Here is a 22,079-nt window from a genome sequence, read left to right on the forward strand (position 1 = left end):
TCAAAGAAATCCAACATGCAGCTGATCATTGCTGAGATTATTTCAAGATATCAGTATATGTCTCTCTCTACATATACATATAGATATCAGTACCAAAATCACTTGTTGGGATGTCCCCAAACCAGACAGTTTGATATACAGCTGGAAGAAAGCAGCTAGCTCACAATATGGACATTTCTAACCTTCCACCTCGATTTCTCCCATTAATTTCAACTGGATATTTGGAGCCGTCGGCAGGGAGACCCTCTCCTGATGCTCGATCCTGGCGCAGGTCTTTGCACATAATCATACAAAATAAACAGGGTTAACAACAGTAAAAAAAAAGGTATGGAATTCCACCCCCCTTTCCCGCCCCGGGGGGAGGGAGCCCCGGGCCGGTCCCGCCCCACCGACCCCGGCCCCGCCCCACCGACCCCGGCCCCGCCCCACCGACCCCGGCCCCGCCTCTACAGCTCCCGGCCTCGCCCCAACCCCCGCCGGGGCGCCTGCGCACTGCTTCGCGCACGCGCGCGGGAGGCGCTCGCCGACCGTCGGTTGCTGTTCCCGGTTCCTGTTCCTGGTTCTCGTCCCGCTGCGCTGCCCGCGGGCGATGAAGTGTCCCCGGCGCGGGACAGGCGGGCCGCGCCCGAACGTCTAAGCGCCCGCAGCCGCTCCGTGCAGGAGCTCCCTCCTTGCCACCATGGAGCAGCCGTACGGCGGGCAGGCCCTGGCCGGCGGCGGCGCGCTGGGGCCCGTGGATGTGCCCAGCGCCCGGTAACGCCGAGGGGGGCAGCGGCCGCTCCGCTGGGTGCTCCCTCCCTCAGGGGAGCAGCGGGATCGCCCGAGGGCCGGTGGGGGTCGCGCCCTCCACTGGGGCCCCGGGCCCGCGCGGTCGCGGCGTGTGCGCGGCGGCGGGTGCGAACCGGCCTCTTTCCTTCTGCAGGCTGACGCGGTACATCGTGCTGCTGTGCTTCACCAAGGTTTTGAAAGCCGTGGGCCTGTTTGAATCCTATGATATCCTGAAAGCGGTCCACCTCGTACAGTTCATCTTCGTAGTGCAGCTGGGGTGAGTGTGCACGGGGTGCAGCCTTGTGCCCTACCCTTACAACGTGCTCTGTCTGGGGTGTTTTGTGAGAGCATCAAGCTTGTATCCTGCATTATTTTGTTCTAGATACTCAAGGAGTAGAAGGCATAGCAGTGAATCCAAGAAATACTCTGTTCGCAGGAGTGTTTTTGCTTCACATCTCTGCTCACTATAATTTCAGTATCTTGGAATGTCTCAAGCTGGAAGGGATCCATAAGGATCATTGAGTCCAACTCCCTGCTCCTCACAAGACTACCTAAAACTAAACCATATGACCAAGAATCTTGTCCTTCGGTTCTGACAGGCCTGGTGCTGGGACATTTTCCTGGGAGCCTGTTCCAATGGCTGGCCACCTTCTCAGTGAAGAAACTTTTTGTAACATGCAATGCAAAGTTTCCCTGGTGCAGTTTCATTCCATCTCATGCCCTGTCACTGTTCACCAGAGAGAGGTCAGCACCTGCCCCTTTGCTGTTCCACAGTTATAGGCCACAATAAGGTCGCCCCTCAGGCTCCTCCAAACTGAGCAAACCAAGCAACCTCAGCTGCTCCTTCTCCTGCCCTCAAGACCATCACCATCACCTTTCACCTCCTCCAGACACACTCCTACAGTCTGATATCCTTCTTATAAGAAGTGCCAAAAACTGCACACAGGACTTGAGGTGAGGCCACACCTGTGCAGTGCAGAGTGGGACAGTCAGCTCCCTCAATGAGCTGGTGATGCTGTGCTTGATTGTAAATGCACCTCAAGGCACAGCTGACCTTTTTTGCTGCCAGGGCACACTGCTGATTCATATTCAACTTGCCATCAGCCCAGACATTTGATAGGGCTGCTCTCCAGCCTGTTGTCCCCTAGTTTGTGCATACATGCAGGGTTACCCACCCTAGATGGAGAACCCAGCACCTGCTCTTTTTAATTTCATACCATTGGTTATTGCCCTGCTCTCTAGCCTTTCCGCATATCTCTGTAAGGCCAGTCTGCCCTTGGGAAACTTAAGTGTTTTTCCTACTTCAAAATTGGTCATGCTGTGACAGTTGCTCTGACTGGCAGCCAAGTACTGCACAACTGTACATGCATTTCCCCCCACCCCAGGGGGCTGGGGAAGAGAATCGGAAGGAAAAGAAAAAGCAAAACTTGTGGGTTGAGATAAGAACAATTTAATAATTGAAAGTTTTAAACTAATAAATTATTAATAATATAAAAAGAGAAAAAATATATATTAATAAAAGGAAGAAAAAAAATGCAAGAAAAAGTAAGTGATGCACAGTACAACTCCTCACCGTGCACTGACCAATATCCAGCCCATCCCCAAACCATGATCAGCCCCCAACTCTAGGTATGTCCCCCAGTTTATATACTGAGCGTGATGTTCTGTGTTATGGAATATTCCTTTGGCCTGTTCGGATCAGCTCTACTGGCCATGCTTCCTCCCAGCTTCTTATGCACCTGCTCATTGGCAGAGCATGGGAAACAGAAAAGTCCTTGGTTTCGAATAAGCACTACTGAGTAATGACAAAACATTAGTATGTTATCAACATTATTCTCATACTGAATTCAAAACACAGCCCTGTAGCAGCTACTAAGAAAATATTAACTCAATCCTAGCTAAAACCAGGACACTCAGGCATGTCTTTTTAATTTTCTTAACAAGAGTGTAGAAGATAAGCTTTCTTCTTTATATTTTGTATTCCTGTAGTTCTTTTGAGTTTCAACTGCAATTTTCCCACATTGAGGGCTAAGGTATAGAAACTGATAGCATATATGAAGAAACAACCTTTGCAGACAGAATCCTGCTTCATGTTTACATGATGCCATGTGGAAGAGCATTTATGTAATAAACTTAGCAGAATTGGAGTATTTGGAACTTTATTTTTTTCTTTTGTTTCAAATTCGTCTCTATATCTGCACTTCTTTCTTGCATGTTCCCGAGCACCATAGTCTTTTTTTCCCCATCACTTTTGATCCCAGTTGAAGAATTTGTGTTCTGTGTCTTACCATTTCTAACAGGACTGTATATACAGCATTCTATGTATGAGTAAACCTTTGGGTGTATCTATCTTGATAATAAAAATCAGAGTATTATTTCTCCTCAGAACTTCTGAGATCAGTTATTTTGATTTTTGTAAATCAAAAATAGCAATTCTCATTAGCAATTCTCTCAAGAACTTGCATTTAAACTTGACCAGAACTGAACTTCACTTGTCATCACTGTAGTACTGGTATGTGACACAAGTAATGCGTCAGGGAAAGCAAAATCAACGAATGTGATCAGCGTGGCCTTTTAATGAAAAAATTGTAGGGAAAGCCATTTTGTAAACTGAGCCTGCTATGAGAGACCTAGTTATTTAGAGCTAGTTTGGATAAAAAGCTGACAGCTAATACACTAATAGCAAAAACTTTTCTTCTTTTAACAGGTCTGCATTTTTTATGGTTTTGTTTCAAAAACCATTTTCATCTGGAAAAGTGGTGACCAAGCGTCAGGTGAGTTGACATATGTAATAGCAATTGACATCTTTGTAAATATTCTTGGCTATGTGGCTCTTGCCAAAAGTGGAAGTAGAACAAAGATTACTCCACTTGGAAGATGTGTTAACAATTTCTAAAAGTGTGTAACTAGTTCAGTGTCTAGTGCACAAAAACCATCAGCATTTTTAGCTTTTGTCAGCTCCTTTTGAGAGTATAGTGAAAACATTGGTCCTTATCTTCATACAAGCATCTACTTTGAGGAATGGAATTTTCAAAAAGAGCTTAGTCTATTTAGCTGACTTAGACAGTCAGAAGGGCAATTTCTGGACTGCCAGAATGTTGAAATGCTCTAGTCTTGTCCCCCATGACAAAAGAGTCCTTTCTGCATGTGATGAGGGGCTGATCTAACTGCTCTTCAGACCTTTGTTGAGTTCTCAGTATCCTGAGGAGTTAGAGTAGGCCCAGGTTGAAACCTGCTGATTTGTAAGAAATAAATTTTCTTCACCTGCTTCTTATTCATCTTGGTTTTATGTAATTGTGTGTGCAAAACTCAACCCAGTGTGTGTGCTAAGCAGACAGAATCTGAAGGATAGTGTGGTCCAAGTGTCAACTGCTTTCATCATTAGACATGTATGGCTGAATTTTAAAAATGTGAACAGGAATAAATTGCATCTTTCATTTGAGTTCCAAAAAATCTGCCCCTGTATGGTTTTACTATTGCTAAAAAATTTAAAATTCTGGATTTTGAAGATGTGATGTTTGTCGTAGGTACTTTACCTTGTTGCAAAGCACATGATTTCCCCTCAATTTCTATAGCTACTGTGCTAAAAGAATGCTAGTAATGGGGTGCTTATTTTGAAACTGGAGAAAATGATAAGGAAATACCTTTCCTTTGCAGTGGGTCAGAATTTTTAAGCATGCTGTTGTCGGATGTATCATTTCACTCTTGTGGTTTTTTGGCCTCACTCTTTGTGGACCACTGAGGTAAATATATCTACTGTAAATATTGTTTTTCTATTGTCATCCTTCCCTGTCTTGCCCCTTTGCTTTTTGTTTTCTGTTTGTCAGTCCATGATGCTAGCCACTTGATGTATTTTTTGAAAATTTAAATGAATCCTTATGCTTTTTCCTGTGAATTCTTTTGTGGTTGGGAAAAACTATATATAATTTCCATAGAACTGGTAATTTTCTTCACTAATTTTTTGGTGAGATGCCAGTGAAATTCTTGATAGTGCTTAAACGCATGATGATACATGAAGGTCACCATCTGTTTTACTGACTGTAGTTTTCATAATTTCCCTAGTCTCGTTAGTGTAATACCAGTTGCTTACTTTCCTCTTTGGAGTCCATGGCTTGACAGCTAGTGATAGCAGCTGGTATTCCTGTGGCAGGTGACTAGAATCAATTTATGCACTTGTTGCAGGGTACTGCTTTATCTGGTCGGCCATGTGGACTGTGTTGGAATTGGGTAACATTAGTGCACACACTCAGAGTAGAATTACTCGTGCTGTTCACTAGTAGTACTGACTGAGTAACTATAAAAGAGTAACATTAGACTTCCAAAAATTAAGGTTAATATATTGGAAAGCATCTTTCATTAGAGAGAGGAAGGTAAAGACTTAAATGATACATTTTATGAAGGTGAAGTTTTATCCTCTACACAGGAGAATGCATACCTGAGAGTCATAATACTGTGATTATTTATGTTAATGTAGTTAATACTCTAGTGCCTCTCTGGATGCTGGCATTCATCCCAAACAGAACCAGTAACATGGGTCCTAGCAGGTTGTATTGCTATCCAGAGGATTGCAAAAGCATTTGGTAGACTTGACAGCCATGATTACTTACATGTTCTGCTCGTGAAAGCTGTCAATACAAGCTTGTTATAGTCAGCCTTTGCTGTCTGAAGGAGATATAAGTTAGAATTTGGTATTTTCAGCAATTAAGAGGTTCTGAGGTGGGATAAAATACTAGACCATCAGCACCTCAATAAGAAGGATGTAATACTACAGAACAGGACCTCTTTTTTTCTAGGAGCCAGCAACTGGTTTAGAGGAGGTATTGTAATGGGAATAATACTTCCATCTTGAGCAAGTTAAGTGTCTTGTTGTGTTGCTAGAAGAAAGTACAGTTTAAAGTTATCTATACATGAATAATTTTAGTCTGTTCCTTGAGCTAGGAAGTCCTCATTTTTTGATATGTCTGGCTGTCTGCAGCTAGATCTGTCTGCTGGTGAAGGCAAATAGATTTGCATTTATCCTTTTGAATTGTTTAAACTTGCTGTTGAAATCACAGGATAAATCTTTGGTGTGTCATTAATTTTAGCTGAAATAGTATATATCAAGGTTGTGAGATAAACTCATTGTAAATGGACTTAGGTGTTTTATTTCACTTTTTTATAGGACATTGTTGCTGTTTGAGCACAGTGATTTGGTTGTGCTGTCACTCTTTAGTGTCTTGTTCACAAGCTCAGGTGGAGGACCAGCAAAGGTATTTAAAAATCTATTTTACCAATTGTTGAAGATACTGAATGCTATAAATTCAAATGCTTCTTCAACTGTGTTTTGGATCTATGTTCGTAGAAAGTGTGCTTTTTTTAGTTTAATTAGTGGTGAAATTGAGAGAAACAGTGGGTGAAGCTGTGTGTGCTCTGTAGCAGATACCTGAGAAGTTTTTCTGTTTGTAGGCAGAAAAGAACCTTGAAAATTATTTTTTCACTTCAGCATTCTTTGTAATGGGATTTTGGGTTCAAAATGACGAAAGGACATATGTTCGTGTAATGGTCCTCACCCTTACACACTGAAGTCCAGCAACACAGTCTCCAGTGGCTGGCCTATACTCTTCAATGTGTTTAGCTTTTCACATAATCTGTTTTGTTTCTGCCAAAAAGTTCTGTAAGTACTTTCATGTCTGCCTGATCCTGTATGTGCTGAATATTTGGGCCCAGTCTTTCCCTGAATCAGAGACCTCTACTTGAGATATCCTTTAAGTCCCATTACACTCACTTTTGCAAGGTGTGCTCTAAATGTGCCTAATTACTCCTAAATGGAATGAGCTTATCTCAACACCTAGTATTCTTGTCCACTTCCACTCAAAACCAATAAGAGTTGGAGGAGGATACCTACTGTCATATATCTGAGGCTAGAGGACTTGCTGTGTAAGAGAAGTTTCACTTTGATGCCACCTCAGGCTGGGAGTTCTGAAATCTCTGTCTCAAAGCTGCACTGGAGTCCCCTAAGCACTTTTAAGCTGGCCTTAGAGTGAATAGCAGAGTCATCTGCTCCAACAGGCTATGCATACCCCCCTCAAACTGAGAATCTTAGGGCATGCAGCATGAAGATCTTCATCTAGAAGACATATTATTTTTTCTAGTCAGCCACCCAAAGAGTAGAGGTAAGAGCTTCAGAGAGGTTCTTTGTCAGTCTGTATCTTAGTGGGTCATGTTTGGCAATTCAGCTGCATGGCTTACGGCAGCAGAAACAAGAGAGCCATGACCCTGTCCTCTGAATCATTTCAGCTTAATGAAGTGAACTGGTCAGCTGACTTTCTGAAACAAGAATATGATGGCTCTATTTGTCTTCAAAAATTTAATTGTGGTAGTATTTTTCAGATGTAGAGTTCATTGTCTTTCCAAAATGATGAATAACAAAATTCCAGTGGCTTAAGTCTGGGTGGTGAGAGCTCTGCTAGCTGGGATTTCATGGCTTCTTCTGCCCTTTCCCCACAAAAGTACTGCAGAGCTGTTCTTTCTCATAGCCTTTGCATAGTTCTCTAGCCTTTTCCTCCCCTAGGACAAAATTTGGCATTTTGTCCACCAGATGTTGTTTATAGCTCATTGATGTTACAAAGTATTAAATCATCACGCTGAAGTAGCAGTGCATTCTCATAGGCAGAAACACACCATGAAGAAGAAAGTAATCACACTTGAAGTTTGTAAGATACAGGCTTCTAGCCTGCTACAGTGGTGATGTGTCCTGAGTTATCTCATAAATCTGAAAACCAGAAAAAAATGTGAAATTATATCGTCAAGATCACTTTCTTAAAAAAATGGGTGTTTCATTCATGTTTTTCTTACTGAAGTGTGCTTACAATGATCATGAAGCAGGGAGGGAGGGGACTGATTTTCAGGATTTTTTTAATAGTAATCTGTTATAAAAATAGTAATCTATTATAAAAATATTTGGGGTTTTTCGTTGATTAGCTGTTTGTTGTTTGGGTTTTTTTACAGACAAGAGGTGCTGCATTTTTCATCATAGCTGTCATCTGCTTACTACTTTTTGATAATGATGACCTCATGGCTAAAATAGCAGAACATCGTATCCTTTATTGCTATGTGTAAGAGCAAGTGACTGTTATTACTGGAGCAGAGAGAATGTGAAATTGAGTATACTGAATTAAATTATAATTTGAAGCGATCCTGAAGAAAGTTTTCAATTGACCATCTCATCATAGTGTACTGACAAAAAATAGTACATCTAACGATGGGCAGTAAAAATAATAAATTTTACAAAAGAAGGTTAAAAACATGAAATTACCGTTGCAAACGCTATATTCTGGAACCTTATTGGTTAATTCACTTGGTTTTTCAGTGAGTTGATTCATAGAAAGGCCTGAGTAAGGAGGGACCTTAAGAAAGACCCTTAAGATCATCAAGTCCAACCATTAACCCAGCACTGCCAAGCCCACCACTAAACCATGTCCCTAAGTGCCACATCTACATGTCTCTTAAATACCTTACCTCCAGGGATGGTGACTCAGCCTGTTCCAATGCTTGACAATCCTTTCCATGAAGAAATTCTTCCTAATATTCAGTCTTAGTCTTCCCTGGTGCTACTTGAGTCCATTTCTTCTTGTCCTTTCTCCTTTTACTTGAGAGAAAAAACTGATGTTGTTACAAACTCCTTTCAGGTAGTTGTAGAGAATGATAAGCCTTCTTTTCTCCAGACTAAACACCCTCAGCTGTTCCTCACACATGGTCACCAGCTCCATTGCCCTTCTCTGGACATGCTCCAGCACCTCAATGTCCTTCTTGTAGTGAGGTACCCAAACCTGAATGCAGGATTTGAGGTGTGGCCTCACCAGCGCTGATAATCACTGGTCCTGCTGGCCACGCTGTTGCTGGTAAAAGCCAAGATGCCACCTGGGCACACTGCTGGCTCATGTTTAGCCACTGTCCCAACAGCACCCCCAGTTTTCCATCCACTCTTTTGCAAGCCTGTAGCACTGCCTGGGGTTGTGGTGACACAAGGGCAGAACCCGCCGCTGGGCATTGTTGAGCCTCGTACTGTTGGCCTCGACCCAGGGATCCAGCCTGTCCAGATCCCTCTGCAGAGCCTTCCCAACCTCCAGCAAATCAGATTCCCACCCAGCTTGCTGTCACCTGCAAACTGGCTGAGGGTGCATTCCATCCCCTCATCCAGATCACTGATAAAGATATTAAACAGGACTGGCCCCAATGCTGAGCCCTGAGAAACCCCACTGGTGATGGAATGCCAGCTGAATGTGACTCCATTCACCACCACTCTCTGGGTCCAACTATCCAGACAGCTTTTCTACCCAGGGAACAGTGCACTCATCCAAGTTATGAGCAGCTGGTTTCTCTGGGAAAATGCTGTAAGAAACAGTGTCAAAGGCTTTACTAAAGTCCATGCAGACAACTTCCACAGCATTTCCCTCATTCACTAGGCAGGTAATCCTGTCACAGAAGATCAGGTGGGTCAATCGGGACATGCCTTTCACAAACGCATGCTGAGGGCTGAGCCTGATCTGCTGTCTTTCCTCCATGTGCCAACACACCTTAAAGCTCAGTTTGCTTACTTCTGCGTTCTGTGGTCTTTTGCTACTTTTGCCTGTTCTTTGGTTTAAAACAAAATCATCAAATGAAACTCTTCCTTAATTTTTTTTAATTTAGCTGAGGGGCATCATGACAGTGCTCTTACCCATGTTCTCTATACAATCATTGCTTTCCTGGGTGTTGCAGATCACAAGGTAAATAACTTGTATTGTAGAAGGTTAATATTTATCTAAGTTTTGTAGGTAAGAATTTCACCAGCTCAGAGCTAATCCAAGCCTAAATCAAACCCAAAATTTGAGCATCCCTCCCCCCCCATATTGGAACTGAACTAGCACTGGAATTTTTACATCTTGATAGGAGTTTGAGCAGCTTCAATACAGCAAACCAAACTGTACAATGTTCAACCTCTGTAGCTGATAAGGACTTTGCTGTAATGCATAACCTAAAAAGTCTCATTAAAATTATCATGAAGTATTCTGTCATCAGTGTTCTGGATGTTCATAATGCTTTGCATACAAACCATTTCTTACTCACTTTTGGAGTCTGTGTTTTGTTGCTGCTTCTTTATCTTTCCCCAGTCTTTCCTTTACATTAGATTTGTACTTGAAGACACAGATGTTGATACTTCTCAGCAGCATAGTCCCGTTGTAGTTGGTGATATGACTAGCTGAGTATCGTAATCATACTGTACAGGGTTGATCCACTTGATTGAGTTGTTGTGTTAGCTTAGTCTTGCTGCTAAAGTGGCTGCAGTGAGGACTAAAACAAGAAAAAAATACAGAGCAGCTGAGAAAGTATTAATATAAAAATAAATATTAGACTGGTTAATGGTGCACAAAAGCAAGTGTGATCTGAGGGAGATAAGATGCTGTGTGTGTATCTTGTGACTAATTTGTAGAACAATTTTGAAAGAAAATAATGTGGAGAAATATGATAAGGTGTGATTAAAGGTAAGTAGATGAAAGGTTATGAAAGGCTTAGAGGTCAAGGTGATGTGAACCTTTGGGGGTTTATGTATGCTTTCAACATGTTTTTAATAATGGAAGATGGGAAAACAAGCTTTGTGAGATTTTTCGTTTTCCTCATATGCTGTTTGTTACCATTTCACTGCTGTTGTATGACAACTAACACTACTGAGAGTTTTAAAATTCAAGTCATATTAGGCTGTTGTGAATAATGCTAAGGTATAACCATGTTACTGTTTTTAACTAAGCAACAATTACGGGAAATATCCCATCTTTAGCTTTTATTGCCAAGTTAAGGAAAGCACATTAATCTTTTCTCCGTGTAAGTGCCACTGTGTTTGGAATGGGGGTTTTGGGTCTTCAGAAATGCTAACAGTTTCCCCTTATGTTTCCAGGGCGGAGTACTGCTTCTGGTACTGGCATTGTGCTGTAAGGTTGGTTTTCACATGGCTTCCCGAAAACTATCTGTAGATGTAGGTGGAGCCAAGCGTCTTCAAGCTTTGTCTCATTTAGTTTCTGTCCTTCTGTTATGCCCATGGGTCATTATCCTGTCTTTGACAACAGAGGTAAGATAACAAGTACAAAGATAAATCATTTTTTGTAATGCTTGACAAGTGAAATTTAAATATTTTCTTTAAAATATCTTTAAAATTACCGAAGTTCATGGGGTTTTTTTGTAGTAAGCTCCATTTGAAATTTTTTCTTTGTGTTTCCTTCTATATTTTGATTTTTATCTGTGTGATACCTTAATTTCCTCTTTTGTGTGATAACTTTATTTCATCCTTCTAGCTCAGATATTATATCTTGGGTTTGTCTAGAAATATTGCTCAAGTATTAACAACTATATAAATACAGGACTCTTTTATCCCTAGGGAGTAGATTATTTATTGTGTTTTAAAAACATGTTCTTTATGCCCACATGCATAGGCAGAGTAGACCATTACAAACATGGTGTTGCATGTGGCGTTGCTTTTAAGAACGTATGAAAGTATTTAAAATAAGGTACTGTCATGCATTTTAGATATATGTGTCTTTCTGTATCTGAGATGTTGGTTTTATATGATAAATTGAAAGTATAGAAGTATTTATGTTTTGATAGATTACTGAAAACATTTGTAATTCAAGTGAACTACATGTAATGCTGTATATACAATCACATCAAAAGGTGAGCAGTCCTGTTTGAACTTTATTTTTTGTTGCAGAGTAAAGTAGAGTCTTGGTCTTCTCTCATCATGCCTTTCATAACAGTCATCTTTTTTGTTGTGATCCTGGATTTCTACGTGGAGTCCATATGTTCTGTGAAGATGGAAGGTTCCACATGTGCTCGATACGGATCCTTTCTTACTTTCATTAGTGCATTGCTTTTTGGAAACTTTTGGACACATCCAATAACAGACCAGCTTCGAGCTATGAACAAGCCACCACACCATGAAAGCACAGAGCATGTTCTTTCTGGAGGGGTGGTAGTGAGTGCTGTCTTCTTCATTTTATGTAGGTATTCCTATCTAAACTGCAATAAATGTTGTCCTTATGACTGGGAAGCCAGTCAGAAAATTAAGGTGTGCAGAAGTCTTTTGGATGAGCTTTTATGGATTCTTTAATAAGAGGGCCTGTAAAATTTTGCTCTTTTATTGTCTGTCAATGAAAAAAAGAGAAGGTAATAGATCTGTTGTGGAAGTGCTGATCTAATCTTACATAGCAATGAAATCTAATGATAAACCTCAAGATGAAGTTGACAGTCACTTTGCTGCCTGCAAATTTTATACAGACTTTGATTACTGATTCAACAAATTATAAAAAAGCTGTAAATCTTGGAAACGGCAACAAACACTTCAATGCTTTCCTTGCAGCTGCCAATATCCTGTCCTCCCCCTCCAGGAAGGGGCAGAAGGGTACCCTTATTGGCTATTCCCCTGAAGGCACTCCTCTCTATAACTTCATGGGTGATGCATTACAGCAGAGCTCTCAGTCATTGCCCCGGTTTATTAAGGAGTCACTGAAACAAATTCTCGAGGAGTATGATTCTAGGCAGATCTTCTATTTCTTGTGCCTAAATCTGGTAAGTGCACGGTCTTTTCTTCAAACCCAATCATAGTAGGGCATACATAATATAGAAAGAAGAGTTGTTATTTGAAAGGTTTCCATAATTGATTGTTTTTAAAGAGACTTCGACAGAGTAGTTTAATTAGATGGTATGTTAAAATAAAAGATTCTTATACTAATCTTATGGTAAGGGGCAGGTTACTTTGATTTGTTATCCCAGGCAGCACTGGTTCTATGTGTAACTGTTACACAACTAACTAAATACTTGTCTGACCGTGTGTTTAGCACACCTCAGTGTTGCCAGCAGGTAAGCTGAAACTGATAAGACCTTTAAGGATGGACACAACAAAACAGAATGTGTGGGATTGATTAGTGTAATTTTGGAGTAGTCTGGTTTTATTTCTAGTTTCTCTCTTTATCAAATAGGTAAAGATAATGCAGTAAGCAATATTGATGGAACCTCATTTGCAGAGATCTCTCTTCATTCTTAGCCAGTTTCCAAGAAAATAAGGGGAGAAACCTGAAGCATCCATTATAATTTTATGGCGTTCCATTATGGAATACGAAAGATAGGAAAAAAGTTTTTAGGCAGACATATTAGTCACAGTAAATTGTTCAAGGAAAGTATGTATTAAAATTGTTTCCATGTGTACCCTTCTCAAAACTAATTCCTAAGATTTAACGGTCAACTGGTGAAGAAAATGTTTACGTAACAGATTTATAGACAGCATGGCTTTTACACTAATAATATATCAGATCAGACCTCTTACACTGTTTAATGGCAAAATGCTTAAAATTTTATCTGCGGAACATCAGTTTAAAATTCTAAATGAAAACTTAAATTTCAGAGGGTTGTTTTCTAAAGTGTAAGGCTTTAAGGAGGGTAGATTCAAAAATGTGTCTTCATAGAGTTGGAATGTATCACTTTTATTTCACTGGAGGAGAGAAAAAATGATCTAGAAATACTTTGAACAATACTACTGAAAAATATTGAGTGTTCTATGAAAAGAATTTCCTGCTAGCTACCAAAACATTAATATACAAGTTAATATTTGAGGAAAAATTCAAACTCTGTTTTGTTTTAGGCTTTCACTTTTGTGGAGCTTTTTTATGGAGTATGGACCAATAGCCTTGGCCTTATTTCTGATGGATTTCATATGCTTTTTGATTGTTCTGCATTAGTGATGGGGCTTTTTGCAGCTCTGATGACAAGATGGAAAGCAACTCGCATATTTTCCTATGGGTATGTGCATTGGGTTCTTTAAGGACTATTTGCAACTTACTTTCCTTGCTCATTTTCAAAATGCCCCGCCATGTTTGGGATGTTTTACTAGTGCGTGCTTCTATGGTTTTTTTGCTGTATCTCTTCTCTTCCACTTGGGCTCATGCTGTTCTCTTCTTACCCCTGTAAACAATGTTTATTTTCATGTAATTTTCATTTATCTCTACAAGTTGTGAATATTATTTAGGAATTACCTCATTCTTTATATGCATGTATGTCAAACAAAAATATATGTTAAAAGTCAGTGTTCAGCTAAGGATTTAGATTCTGCTGAAATAATCAAGCTTTATATGGTTGCATAGCAGTTTAGCAATTTGAAGCCACAAATGGGCATCATATATGAAAAATACTTACATTAATAGTGCTTTATTCCATTGGAGTTTGGACAGTTGCAAACTGGTAACCTCTTGGTTAGAAATAAAAAACTCAGAAATTGAGGAATGATTTTGTGGCATGGAGAAAAATATCATAGCTATCATAATCCTGTATTAAATATATCATAATTTTATTTATTATAACTGAGATTTGTTCGGAATACCCATTCTTTACTCTAAAAAGTACCTATGTTTACTTTCAGGTATGGACGTGTAGAAATTCTCTCTGGATTTATTAATGGCCTCTTTCTGATGGTGATTGCTTTCTTTGTCTTCATGGAATCGGTGACTAGACTGGTGGATCCTCCAGACATAGATACAAACATGCTAACTGTAAGTTTTCTCACTCTGTTTAAATGTAGTTTTGCAGTTAATGGTTCATTTATGTTTGTCTCCAGAGTGACCTTACTGAGTCCTTCTGGGGACTTAAAGGAGCCAACAAGAGAACTGTAGAGGGACTTTTTACCTAAGCATAGAATGACAGGAAAAGGGGGAATGGCTTTAAACTGAATCAGAATAGGAAGAAATTCTTTACTTTGAGGGTGGTGAGGCACTGGCACAGGTTGCCCAGAGAAGTTCTGGATGCCCCATCCCTGGAAGAGTTCAAGGCCAGGCCAGATGGGGCATTGAGCAACCTGATCTAGTGAAAGGTGTCCCTGCCCGTGGAAGGGGGTTGGAAATAGATGGTCTTTAAGGTCCCTTCCAACCCAAACCATTCTATGATTCTATCAAAATTGCATACTCAAGGGATCTGAACTGTGCCTTGACTTTTTAACAGATTATAATTTTAAAGTGCGAACTACATCTAATTTTAAAATATGAAAATATATAGGGTTGAATGTAATTTTATTATAACAGTTAAGTGATGTTGGAGCTCTAATCTTTTTAGAAGATGGTCTTTCTACAATAAAATGCAGTAAGGAAATAGTCTGTACCAGACTAAATTTGGTTCTGCAGTTATGTATACCAATGTCAGTTATTACAGAAAAGATTTTAAAATACTAGACTAAGAGCTTAGAAACTCTAAGAGAAACCTCAAAAATGGGCCAGAATCCATAATATTATGCAGATTGTGCTACTATGGCAATTATGATGATCTGCATAGATAATCTTAACTATACCTGTGTCTCTCTACCTTCCACAGCTTCTTCAGGGGCTCCCCTCTTAATTTTTCAAGATAGCATCCCTTTCTTTCTAATACAGTAGTTCATTTTCTTCAAATTATTTTTATTATGGAATTCTGCATATCTAAGCCTTTATTGACTGCATATCCAGCTTCACTTGTTTGCTCTCCCACATACACAAGAATTTTTGCTCTCCTGCATTCTTCTGTAACAAAGAGAAAGATTTTTTTTGTAGGCACAAAAATAAATGTGTGTTGCTGAAATCAAGGCTTGATTTTTATTTCTGCTTTCATTTTGATCTTCAACATTTGGTCCATTTTCACTACTGATCCTGTTTCTTGGGAGTGGAAGGTGTTACCCTCTCAACATGAGCATAGTCTGCATAGCCAAGGAAAGGTCTACTAACCTCTAAGCAGGACTTGTTTAATTACTTCATTAGCTGGAATTACTCTTCCTGCTTTGCTAGATTTTCAAGAGAAGAATAGAAAAATAAGCAAGCAGATAAAAAGCACAATTCAACCACATTCAACCAATAAAGCACTAGTTGCTGTCTTAAGTACAAATTATGTATGTCCTAGATAAAATATGAAAGTTTCTTTTGGGGGGGGGGGAGTGAAAGCAAGGGATAGCTTATATTCAAACCACCGTATCTCTTTTTGAAAGGAAATAAAATTGATCAGCCTTTCTTAAACAAAATTTGTTATCTGGTCTTGATCTGTGAATACTAGGTTTTGCATTTAAGTGGTGGGGTTTGGGTGGGGTTTTTTTGGAGGGTTAGTGGGAAGTGGATTTTTTTGCAAGAGGAAGAAAACTTCTTTGAAACCAGGTTGTATAGTGAAAGGAATATGATGAGGGATTCATATTAGAATAACTCTTGTGTTGCTGTCAATGCTTCCACTAGAAAACAAATTCGATTGCCTGGGAGGATGCAGTGAAGTTAAAGACTTTTTTCCCTCTCACAGCCAGTCTCTGTCGGAGGGCTGATCGTAAACCTTGTTGGTATCTGTGCCTTTAGCCACGCGCACTCCCATGGAGCCTCTCGGGGAGGCTGTCACTCCCATGATCACAGCCATTCTCACCACGGGCACAGTCACAGCCATGGGCACAGCCATTCCCACAGTGATCATGGGCACAGCCATGGACATTCCCATGGGTCTTCTGGAGGAGGCATGAATACCAACATGAGAGGCAAGTACAGATTGTTGAATCATAAAGATGTATGTGATTTCCAGCAGACTTTGAAGATTTTCAGAATCATACCCAGTACTGTGCATCAGGAACTCTCCAGGAGCGATCTGACAGCCTTTAGATGTGGTAGACAGGAATTGCTCAAAGCGTTTATGAATTTAACTTAAAGAAACGTAACTTGAAATGTTTCTTTTCGTAGCTTTCTTAGATGTGGTCAATACCAAAGGACCAATAAAAAGCAGTAATCTACAGTCTTCACCAACATTAGTAGATGGCCATTGTAAACTTTATTCTATAAGCTTTAAGTCCTTGTTTCTAAGTTCAACCTGGAAATGGAAGTACCAAATCTCTGTCTATAAAGGTACTACCATGTTTGTAGATATCATGTGGCAGCTGGTAGTAAAAACACTGGGGAGGGAGTAAGAAGCAGGAGAACAAATGCAGACCAGGAGTCTAGACTATTGTGATTTTTTATTTGTGACTCAGAAGATAAGGTGGTAAATACAAAACTTTCAAATCTGAAATCATAAGCTAACAGAGATGGCAATATATATAAAACTTCAACATAGAATTTTTTCCCTAGTAGTTAGAAAGTAGTTATTTGCCAACTGTCTGGCTTATAAGAAAAAAAAAATATATAAAGGAATTATGGGTTTTGTGTTAGATTGTCAGGATGTGTCATAGTCTCATATTTTATTGGTTATTTTATGTCCTAATTCAGTTGATTATCCTGGTTATTCATACTCATTATGTCTGCCATTTTTGTGAAGTCTGCCCATACTCATGTTTTAGTATTCTTTACAATTCTAACACTTAACTAGCACTAATCTTACAAATGCTTAGAGGGTATTTTTCTATGCCCATTGAGTGTACCTTGAGAATGAACCCACAATGAAAGCAGTATAAAATATAAAATTCCTACCAGTAGCAAAAAGACAATGTTCTTGTAAAACTGGAGCAAAATTGGCTTTCAAAAACTGAACAATATGTTAATATATGTCCATATTAACAAGTCAGTACGTGTCCACTGATCTTTTTATTCCTGGTTAAGGATCAATAGATCCCTCTGTAGAGAGTTAAATGATCCCACTAACAATTTAAAGACATTTAGTTAAATCTGTGGATGCCTGCCTAGATCATTGACCTATAGAGTAAAAATTGGTTTTATGATAATTTATAATTAAACATTAGAAAAGCTAAATGTTTTGTGTATTTTGCCCCAGGTTAGGCAGAGGATATTTGGTTTAGCTTGAGATATTTAATAAGCTTTACTGTGTTTTTCCTATTGAACATATAAATACACTTTAGACAGAACTGTTAATCACTCCATTTATTTTGTTTTCAGGTGTATTTCTGCATGTGTTAGCAGACACTCTTGGCAGTGTTGGTGTTATTGTGTCCACGATATTTATTCAGCAATTTGGATGGCTCATTGCTGATCCACTCTGCTCTCTCTTTATTGCTACATTGATTTTTCTTAGTGTTATCCCACTATTGAAAGATGCCTGTCAAGTGCTTTTGTTGAGGATACCTCCGGAACAGGAGAAAGATCTGCATGCTGCTTTAGAAAAGGTACAATTCTAAATGTTTTCGTATACAAACATACAAAACTGTAACTGTTTTTAATAATTATTCAACTCAAGTAGTTCAATCTGACAGTTTCCATTGTCTTAGCTTCATGTCTCAAGTTGTTTAAAATCTATTTTGCAGAGATGTGACAGGACTAGTAGTTCTACTGATAAAAGTTGTTTTGCAGCTAAAAAGACTTGCACTGCTTTTTGCTTTTATGGGTAGCTTTTTATGGGTATGATGTAAGACAAGTATGGTAACAGTGTGGGAAACGTATTTAGTAGTAACATGGCAGTTCCCTGAAGCTTGCAGCAAACAGTTCAGACTACAGGATTATATCATGAGCCTGTAATTTCAGATTTTCTAATTTGTCCATATCACGAAGGGCACACTGGTTCACATTAGGTGAGATGGCAAAAGTTAAACTGTTTTTTCTAATTACTTTCTCATTCTAGTTAGTTTTTTTTCTGTCCGCTTTGAAGCTGTACTTGGTCTTTGCTGTTGGCTTATTTTAAGTTTCTGCCCAGAATATAGTGTGGACCTCAGTGTAGAGAACTCCTCTCTGTAAAACAAAGAGTTAAAAGTGCTTTGACAATACCATCAACTAGAGGCTTCAAGGAAGACTATCCTGAATGTGTCCTGTCAGTTATTAGAGGGGGAAATGTGTTCTTTTCTACATGAGAAAGAAAAGGACAGATGGAACTTGTCTGGGAGAGACTTCTGTAGTGACACGAAAGTGAGCTGCAGAGAGTGGTTTCACTTTTTGATGAGGGAAGTAATTCTGGGAGGCTGGGGAAAAAGAAGGCACTTTTTGAAAACAATCAAAGAGCAATTCATTAAAAGGTAATAGGAAAAGCATTTTAAAAAATACGTCATGATAAAACAATAGTTGACCCCAGCTAGCAGCCAGGCATCCCTACAAGCCACTTGCTCACTCTCCTCCTTTACCAGCACCACCACTGCCAGTGCGACAGGGGAGCATAAGCAAGAAAACTCTGGAAACAATGTAATTTAACAGGTAGAGGAAGGGAAAAGTGCAATGCACCACCTCCCACAAGGAGGCCAGTATCCAAGCAGTCTCAAGTAACAGCCACCTTGGAAGTCAGAATCCCCTCTTCATCCTCTGCCCCAGTTTTTACTGCTGAGCATGGCATTATATGGCATGCAATATCCCTCTAAACAACTTGGATCAGTTGCCCTGGCTGTGTCCCCTCCCTGTTTCTTGCTCACCCACAGCCTACGCATCAGGCAAAGGCAGAGAGAAAACTAGAAGACCTTGACGGTGCCCAGTACAAAAGACTCGACAGTTCAGCAATATCCAAAATATTTGTGTGTTATCAAAAGGGTTGTAGGCAGAAATCCAAAACACAGTGCCTTACCAGCTGCCTTGAAAAACCATCCCAGTCAGACTCAGAACAAAGATCAGTTTGAAAAATTATAAATTGCAGAAAGAATTTATGTCTGAATTAAGTAACTGTGGTAACTAAATAGCTGCTAAATAGTGAGGTAACAGGTGCCCTAGAAATGGTAGATGCCCAACTCGCATTCAGGTTAGTCTGTCCATGTATGTTCCTGTGATGTGTACACTAAATATGGTTTGGGTTTTTTTCTCATCTTGTTTAGCGTTGTGCTCTTCTGGGGTTTTCATTTAGTTTGACTTTTACCCTCCAGTATTGGACAGTAGTAGCAAGGTGACCTTTCAGTACTAGATATTTATGAATATGGCTTAGTTGGAAAGCTGCTATGCTACACAGCTTTGTTTCCATGTGAAATATTATCCACCAATATCACATACACAATTTTAAAATGATATCTTAATTGTTGCTAATGTAATTTCTTTTCAGATTCAAAAAATAGAGGGAGTCATATCCTACAGAGATCCTCATTTTTGGTGTCACTCTGCAAGTGTTGTGGCAGGCACAATACATGTCCAAGTGGTATCGGATGTGATGGAACAGAGAATTGTACAGCAGGTAAGGTGCAAAATTTTTGGACTCTAGTCTCTTAATTTCCTACTCAGTAGTCCTTTTTCAGTCATAGACTGAAGTTAAAGCTGCCATGTGTGATTTTTTTTTTGTAGCTATCCATTAATGTCTCAGAGCTGGTCTCTAACACTGTACTGCCCCTTGCCTGCTAGCTTGGAATCAGCTACATAAGGAGTTGTTTGCTAGAACATCTGCCTGAACACTCACTTTTGAAAGTGGCACTACATCTACTCGGAGAAAAGAAGGGGTCGTGGAAAAACAGGCCTGCAAAACAGGCAGTAAACAGTAGGGATATCTGGATGCTAATCATGATTTTATAATTGCATTACCACTACCTATCTGCCTTGGGTTTTTCTTTTCCTTCAAAAGATACCTATTTCCTTATGCAAGACACTAAGAATTATCCGCTGTGCAGAAGTTGCAAAGCCATACCCTCTGAAGCTAGTCTTTGCTTTCCAGAAAACTGAATTCTTCATTATCACACAGAATCACAGAATCAGCTAGGTTGGAAAACACCTCTCAGTCCAACCTCTGACCTAACACCATCTTGTCTACTAGACCATGGCACTAACTGCCACATCCAGTCTCTTCCTAAATACTTCCAGGGACAGTGACTCCACCACCTCCCTGGGCAGCCCGCTCCAATGCCCAGTCTCTCTCTAAAGAACTTCTTCCTAATGTCTAAACTAAATCTCCCCTGGCACAGCTTAGAACTGTGCCCTCTTGTCCTACTGCTGGTTGCCTCGGAGAAGAGACTGATACTCACCTGGCTACAACCTCCTTTCGGGGAGTTGTAGAGAGTGATGAGTTCTCCCCTGAGCCTCCTCTTCCCCAAGCTAAACAACCCCAGCTCCCTCCACCACTCTTCAAAGGACTTGTGTTCCAGTCCCTCCACCAGCCTCATTGCCCTTCATTGGACCACAGTCCAGCACCTCAATGTCCTTCCTAAACTGAGGGGCCCAGAACTGGACACAAGATTTGAGGTGCGGCCTAACCAGTGCTGAGAACAGGGGAACAATCACTTCACTGGTCCTGCTGGCCACAGTATTCCTGATAGAGGCCAGGATGCCATTGGCCTTTGTGGCCATCTGGGCACACTGCTGGCTCATGTTTAGCTTCCCACCGTCAGAACCCAAAGGTCTCTTTCTGCCTGGCTGCTCTCCAGCCACTCTGCCCCCAGCCTGTAGCACTGCATGGGGTTGTTGTGGCCAAAGTGCAGGACCCTCCACTTGGCCTTGTTAAACCCCACACCCCATTGGATTCAGCCCATTTATCCAGACTGTCCAGGTCCCTCTGCAGAACCCTCCTGCCTTCCAGCAGATCAACACTCCCCCCCAACTTGCTGTCATCTCTAAGTTTGCTAATGGTACACTCAATCCCCTCATCTAAATCATCAATAAAGATATTAAACAGAACTGGACCCAACACCGATCCCTGGGGGACACCACTAGTGACCGGCTGCCAACTGGATGCAGCCCCGTTCACCACCACTCTCTGGGCCCGGCCCTCCAGCCAGTTCTTAGCCCAGCAGAGAGTGCAACTGTCCAAGCCATGGGCTGCCTGCTACCTTTTCCAGGAGCACGATATGGAAGATGCTGTCAAAGGCTTTGCTGAAGTAATGATTATGATAGAGTTTTTTTTCCTGTACAGCATTTCGGAGCCAGAACACTGCAAGTTACTGTGAGATATGTATGAAGTGTAATACTAATGTTAACTATACTGTTCTGTTCAGGTCACAGCAATTCTGAAAGATGCTGGTGTAAACAACTTAACTGTCCAAGTGGAGAAGGAGGCTTATTTTCAACACATGTCCGGACTCAGTACAGGATTTCAGGATGTTCTTGCAATGACTCAGCAACTAGAATCCATGAAATACTACAAAGATGGTACTTACATCATGTGATACAAAGTTGTGTTCACCACAGGAGGTGTAAATGGTGAAGCTATTAGATTCCATATTTGTATTTTTGCCAGGAAATCTTGAACATACATGTACAGGAACAAATGTACTATATATTTGAATTTTTTTAAGCATACTGTCTTTCTTAATTGGATCAAAATGCTTTTATAAAGGAAATAAGGACTTGAATATTTGCTGTATATATGAAAATAATTGAAATCTTAAATACTGTACTTGGAGTTTATTAAACAGAAGTCTTGCAACTTCTAGATGAGCACGGATATATTCCATACTTTCTCTTAAATGTGGAACATTGGTATTGTATTTT

The 22,079-nt window shown here is 40.3% G+C and overlaps 1 protein-coding gene across 1 annotated transcript; it reads left to right on the plus strand.

Annotated features, from left to right (window-relative positions):
* The first annotated feature begins 510 nt into the window (after positions 1 to 510).
* Positions 511 to 22,025, plus strand: SLC30A5 (solute carrier family 30 member 5). Its single transcript, XM_017808278.1, has 16 exons — positions 511 to 753; positions 923 to 1,045; positions 3,476 to 3,542; positions 4,426 to 4,511; positions 5,930 to 6,017; positions 7,756 to 7,843; positions 9,439 to 9,515; positions 10,682 to 10,852; positions 11,489 to 11,777; positions 12,137 to 12,345; positions 13,415 to 13,572; positions 14,189 to 14,318; positions 16,072 to 16,297; positions 17,643 to 17,869; positions 19,711 to 19,839; positions 21,584 to 22,025. Exons 1-16 carry the CDS (start codon positions 680 to 682, stop codon positions 21,752 to 21,754), a joined length of 2,313 nt encoding a protein of 770 aa, XP_017663767.1. The 5' UTR covers positions 511 to 679; the 3' UTR covers positions 21,755 to 22,025.
* The last annotated feature ends 54 nt before the right edge of the window (positions 22,026 to 22,079 follow it).

This window comes from Lepidothrix coronata, unplaced genomic scaffold, assembly GCF_001604755.1.
Source record: "Lepidothrix coronata isolate B3197 unplaced genomic scaffold, Lepidothrix_coronata-1.0 Scaffold22, whole genome shotgun sequence".
Taxonomy (NCBI): domain Eukaryota; kingdom Metazoa; phylum Chordata; class Aves; order Passeriformes; family Pipridae; genus Lepidothrix; species Lepidothrix coronata.